The sequence below is a fragment of the Triplophysa dalaica genome, chromosome 4, assembly GCF_015846415.1.
Source record: "Triplophysa dalaica isolate WHDGS20190420 chromosome 4, ASM1584641v1, whole genome shotgun sequence".
Taxonomy (NCBI): Eukaryota; Metazoa; Chordata; class Actinopteri; order Cypriniformes; family Nemacheilidae; genus Triplophysa; species Triplophysa dalaica.
In genome coordinates this window covers 27,352,128-27,358,625 of record NC_079545.1, presented here as the reverse complement: position 1 = coordinate 27,358,625, position 6,498 = coordinate 27,352,128, and the positions used below count along the sequence as shown (strand labels likewise).

General features: G+C 34.6%; 1 protein-coding gene across 1 annotated transcript; it reads left to right on the top strand.

Annotated features, from left to right (window-relative positions):
• The first annotated feature begins 426 nt into the window (after positions 1 to 426).
• Positions 427 to 1,888, top strand: LOC130418761 (cystatin-B-like). The gene is made up of 3 exons (XM_056744843.1): positions 427 to 523; positions 706 to 807; positions 1,751 to 1,888. The coding sequence occupies exons 1-3, from the start codon at positions 452 to 454 to the stop codon at positions 1,886 to 1,888; spliced, it is 312 nt and encodes a 103-aa protein (XP_056600821.1). The 5' UTR covers positions 427 to 451.
• Positions 1,889 to 6,498: the final 4,610 nt, after the last annotated feature.

The following is a 6,498-nucleotide window of genomic DNA, read 5'->3' as shown; positions in this document are numbered from 1 at the left end:
TAAGTAAACATTAAAAATTTTAAATCTTTCTAGGCATGTTAGTGAGCTCGCTCATTTCACATTCACTTAAAACTTTAATTGTGAATTTGTTGAGTAAGTTAAAAAAATGTTTCATAATTGTTTGTTCTTTAATGTCATCCATCAGGGTTTTGTGGATGTTTTTTAAAAGTATCGAATTAGACGTCGGTACCGTTTTAAGAGTATCAATATCGAGACGATACCCAACCCCAGTGATTACGTCAGACTCAAACCCTCATGGATTAGTGAGAGACGGTTTGGAGGAATTGTTGATAAAAGCTCTTTATTAAGAAACACCTTAATTGTTGAGGTCGCATGACGTGTCCTGGTGATGATTTACACTTGACTGTATAAATAGTGACGTTTTGTGAAAGTTGCACCAGATCTGATCGAGTATTTCTGATTCATCTCTCATTTCATAACCAGCACAAAGATGTCCAGACCTGTCGGAGGTTACGGTGACATCACAAATCTACATCCAGAGATACACAGCATCTGTGAGAAGGTGAGAGATTATTCAGATTCTAGTGTATGGACATTCAGCTATTTGTGGAAGTGAAATAATTGAAATATATAATGACATAAAATGGTCAACAACAAATATCTTTTAATTTATGAAATTTTAACATTTGTTTTAAAAAATTGTTCTGTTTGATATCCTTGTATATATCATTTGTGTTAATTTAGGTTAGACCAGATGTGGAGAAGAAAGCTGATCAGAAATTTCATACCTTCATTCCCATAAGTTTTATCAAACAAATCGTTTCTGGAACAAACTACATAGTCAAGGTGAGTCATATTTTTAAGATATCTAATGTGGATTAAAACGTTACGTTTTATTAAATTGTATTTTATAAAATAAAGATCCTTGACTTGTCAATGAAGTACACAAAAACAAATCTTACAGTATTTAAGACAGCTCATTTGCAATACTTAACCTCTGTACCAATGCAAGGACCAAAGGGTCAGAGAAATGCTTAATAGAGAGGCTGAAGGGAAAAGGTAAATGACTAAGTGAATTAAATAGCAAATCAGAAAAGTAAATGCAGCGGGGAAATGAAAATGGTCAAAGGAATCGCATTTTAAAAGTATATTTATAGTTATTCATTTGGCAGACGCTTTTAAACGACTGATTAATACCTGTATTTGTAGCTTAACTTGTAAATCCAATTATTTATTCCTCTTTATAAATCAAATATTTTAAATCAATACATTTTGAAATTCCACTTTTTATTTAGGAATTCATTATCGCACTTTAAAATGATGTACTTATTGAGTGTTTAATGTAATTTTTTAAATACAAATTTTAATTTGAAGTATTTATTGATGGATTTATATTTCATTTATTAAATATTTTAAAAACTACCCATTTTATTGCCCATTATAAAATTAAATAATAAATTACATTGTCATTGTCATTTCGCCTATTTATTTTTGGATAAATTAGTTGTAAACAAATGTATTAATGTCTATTTTTATTGTCAAATGAATTATTAAACAATGAAATGCTTTATTACTTCTCCCATTGACTCGTTTGGTCCCCATAATCATGTAATGTCAGTTTGTGTGTTTTGTTGTGCTGATGCTCTTTTGTAATAGCAAGACTTTAACTTGACTCTCTCTCTCTCTCTCTCTCTCTCTCCCCCTCTCTCTCTCTCTCTCCCTCTCTTTCTCTCTCTCTCTCTCTCTCTCTCTCTCCCTCTCTTTCTCTCTCTCTCTCTCTCTCTCTCAGGTATATGTTGGATATGCAGGAGCTGATGAGTGCATACATGTGAAGGTGTCTCACGCTCTGCCGTGTGATGGAGGGAAACTGGAGTTCCTCGGAGACCAGTACCCCAAAACTAAAGCAGACATTATAACACCATTTTAAGATGTAACAGATTCTCAGACACTTTCTTCTACACACTTAAAAACAAACAGCTCAAACGTTTCACATGATTCCTTTCAACAATATTGTGATATGTTTTACATGTCATGATGTCACATCGTTGTAAACACTCTTATCATTCATCAAATGTGTTTTATTAAGGTTCATTTTTCATTTGGAGCATTTTATCAATGAAATAAACTACAAAAACTCACCACATCACATAGAAATGATGTAGATTGAGAATGGATTGTCTGTTGAATCATAAATCTCCTGAAATAAAGTTTTGATGGACTTTGAAGTGGATTGTGGTGTATTGTATATGTTGTGCGGCACTATTTTGATCAAATAACAATTAGTGTATAATAATATAATAAATAATCACAATTTAAAATGTGTTATTCATACAACTCAACATTGAACACAAACCTCAACCATGGCAACAATCAAAAACCATCATTCATGATAAAAACTCTAAACACAACAGATAACTAAAAGTAACAACGCTTTAACGCATGAATTGAGCTAGCAAGAACTTAAACAATAATCTTTAAAATAAAAACAAATAAGAAACATCGATTTGGACATGCTTGGGAACTTTCAAACTCAATTGCAATATTGTTCGTTCAGAATATACTGTTGCACCAGTTGCAAACCTCCTCTTGTTCTGAATCAGACTCACAGTTAATATTATAGAAGCAAATGACCACAAATTAACTTTTGTCAGACATCTCTTTCATTAAGCTTCTTCAACATATAAGTGTTTTTACCACTAGTGATGGTGAAATGAAGCTTTGAGATGCATTGAGGTTTTCCCCTCAAGTGTGTCATAAAATGCTACGTTAAAGCAACAACGAGCAAGTTTTTGACCTTAAAATAACGTCTGTAAAATTAGTTAAGTGTTAGGACGGCTTTTAACTGGACAAATATTACTGCCGTTGCTACCTAAGCAGCCTCCTATCGGCTGTAACTGCACTTGTAACTTTAGTGTTTGGGCCGGTACAAGCCCCGCCTATCTCTTGCTTTATGGCATACGTCACTTGTTACTCGTAGCCTGGGAGAAATTAGCCAACCAAAACATCACCAAGGCAGAGTCCTCAAAAAACAGAGAGGGTTTTGTCGGAGGAAGCTAAGAAAAGAAAGAGAGTATCAATATCTGACGGACTTACACTCGGTGACACCAGCAGCAAGAGACCTAATGTTAGTCTTCCTGGATTACTGTGGCTAGGGTGACCACCACCCAACAAACTAAATGTGAGACAGGTAATCCGTTTGTGTGGGATGTGGGACATCAATGAAAAACACTGTACTGTGAATGAAACGGAATAAAAACATTTGTATATTTGTTTTACTTACAGAAATAAGTGGTTATTTAGTCCATTCCAACTACAACACAATAAAGACATCAATAAAATATTATATAACATAAAACAATTTTAATTGCGATATTAATTTATGGGTCACTGTCTCTTTCAATTTTGAGCGCAGATCAGACTCGGAGTTATGATGTTGTTCACTTTAAAGATCTTTAAACCGCTAAAGGAATAAAGAACAAACAAAAAATGCAAAAGAGTGTCTCTTTTAAAATGTATTATGGTTAAATTATACGTTTTATGATTTGCTAATATTTTTATTTTTATTTTAACACGCTACTCACAAACTATAGGCTAAACACAGAAAAAAAGTTTCAAAGCCACAACGTTAACTACGTTTTGGTGACGTTTTGTTCGCCGAGTTGACATGAGAGGATGGCCACCCGATCGACAGGGAAGGGTGCAGTCATCCTAGCTGTGGCACACTGGCACAGCAAACAATTTCAGCAAGCAACAAAGTTAAAGAAAATCTAGTTACCTGTTTATTCAATAAATCATCTCTGATCAGTTAATTTACAATTAGACACCATTAGAGAAGCTTCGCGTGTCTGACTAAGAGGTCAGGCTGATCTGTATGAAGGTATTTTTGGTGCAAAACTACTGAGCACCTGTGAGAGTGCAGTTTGTAGTTGTAGATGTTGGCCACGCATGTGTGTATCAGTAAATTGACTTTTATTGATTTAAAGTTGCAAAAAAAATTCTCCCACAAACACAACACAACAGTTACACCTTCTTGAATCCTTCAGTGCAAGTGCACAGATCCAATCCTACAAATCACAAACTGAGACACTCACATGAGTGCACTTACATTTTTGCTACAAACGCTGCGGTAAATATAGTGCAAAACACATTCACACACCTGCACTAAAAGACGTGCGCTCACAGAACTGTATGTGAGAGTTGAATGCTTGTAAAAGATTTCTTCACAAATTAAAGGTTTTATTCTAGCACAAACAACTTGAATCTGCTGCTGCGAGTCTCTGACACAAGTTCGCACACACTCTCATTTTGCAAGTGATGGTGTGCAATTGCCAATAGTGTCTGATTGCGGAGTGCAAGACAGAGGCGTAACTGGTAATGGGCGGAACTTGTAATGGGCGGAACCTGTAATTGTCCAAATCACACGGGACAATGCGAGATATCAAAAATGAGATGTTGGCAAGATCACCTTTTTCATTTTATGCCTTAATAGTATGTAGCAATCAGACCCCACTCGCAATTGCAGCCACACGAGCTAGTTTTGGCATCCAGCAGGTGGCGCCCTAACGCGCAAGTGGAAAACTCTGCCAGAATCATCCTGAGCAGCTTTATTTTCCTGAAATCACTAATCGTAATAGAGTACATTGGTTTATAGAATTACACACAATATTAAGTTGATGCAATGTGATTTTAGACATTATTAAGACAGCACAACTAATCAAATAGAGTCTCAGACTTAAAACGATTCCTTAATCAATAAATATTTGACCTACAACAATGCATTAAATTTAGTAGTGCCAACAATTAGCATGAATTAAGTTTAAGAGTCTATAGTCATCAATTTCTTAGTGCTTAAAATGAAACAGTAGAACATGCAGAAACAGTTTTAACAATTTTAAACATTTTGATCTTATAGTGAAAAACTACATCTCCTTATAAAGAAAAAGTAAGGTATTCATGAAGTACTGATGAAGGCTGGAATGATGATGAAATGACTAATATTTATACCGATTGGCATCAAATTGGTTTAGTTGTGCTTTCTGTGGATGATCTTTTGAATCTCTTTCACCAGTTTCTCTTTGTTGTTTGTGATGTTTTTGCCAGAGACTTCAACAAGAGGATCGATCAGTTCAGCGCTGCAGGGAAATTGAAAGGTGAAATATTTCTCTCTCCACTCCTCAATTTTATCTGCTGAAACAGAAACACAAATAACATCAGTTTCATTCAGGACTTGAGATGATTCAGTCGACTGGAAGATTTGAACTTGCCTCCACAGTTCACCTGTGTTGAAGAGACGGATGTTCAAAACCATCCAAATAGGTTCATGAATCAGTTCAAATGATTTGTTCAGTTCGCAGCACGATACTCACTCCTCGGGACACTTAAGAACATGCAGAACACAACGAGCGTTGGATGAAGTGGATATGAATCTATATCTATCAAACCAAAACTGCAAATGCATCATATTGTTTTACAAGTTTACAAGTAAGAGCTTTTCACAACACACAAAACATGAGAAAACATGAGTTTTGATTAAAATCATTTTGCATTTCATACAAGAGAACACTTCAGATCTTCTAGAATCTAGATCATCTTAGGAAATGCTGCGTTTAGTTAAATGCATTGTAAACGCAAAACCATATGGAGATAGTGGGTTAAACCGCTGAACTGGTAAATCAAAGGTTGCTGGTTCGATCCCAGAATCCACCACCAGTGTGTCCTTGAGCAAGACACTTTACTCCATGTTGCTCCAGGGGATTGTCCCTGTAATAAGTGCACTGTAAGTCGCTTTGGATAAAAGCGTCTGCCAAATGACTAAATGTAAATGTAAAACCAGGTTCACTTTAGTTTGAAATGTTCTATATTATTCTACATAAGATGTAGTTGCGTGGTTACATTGACATTGGGACTAGATGAAATTGACAGAAATGCTTGTCTCTTCTGTCTTTGTCTATTCTTTAGTCTCTGTGTGTATATTGCAAAGATATGATAATAATTATAATTAAAAATATTGATTAAAATATAATTTTAAATGTTGGCTTTAATATACATTTTGTATAATAAAATAAAAATGATATTATATAATCAGATACAAAGTGACTATGTAACTAGCATCTTGAGGAGTTTTTTCATTGCATTCTTTTTACTTTTACTTGATTCATTTTTTAAATAGTGACTTAACTTGAGTAAGATTTTGGTAACAGATCCCATTGCTTTTTGCGAGAGTAACATTCGTAAGCGACGGAAGACCATCACTACAAAGTTTTCAGTATAAGAGTCGCTGTATCAAAGAATCCAAGATCAAGTACCTGGAATGTTTGAAATATGGTGTCAGTATCATGCCAAATAACTACAACATGCTTTTGGATCTAAAACTGATATTAGGCACACTACAGTACAGACAAGACCAATAAGAAACACATCATTTTGTAATTGTTACAGATTCAGTTGAAATTGTACAAAAGTACAATGACCTTTTAGAAAAATGTTAAATAATGAAATAAAATAGCTTCAGGGAGTCTGTGTTTGACTGGAGATGAG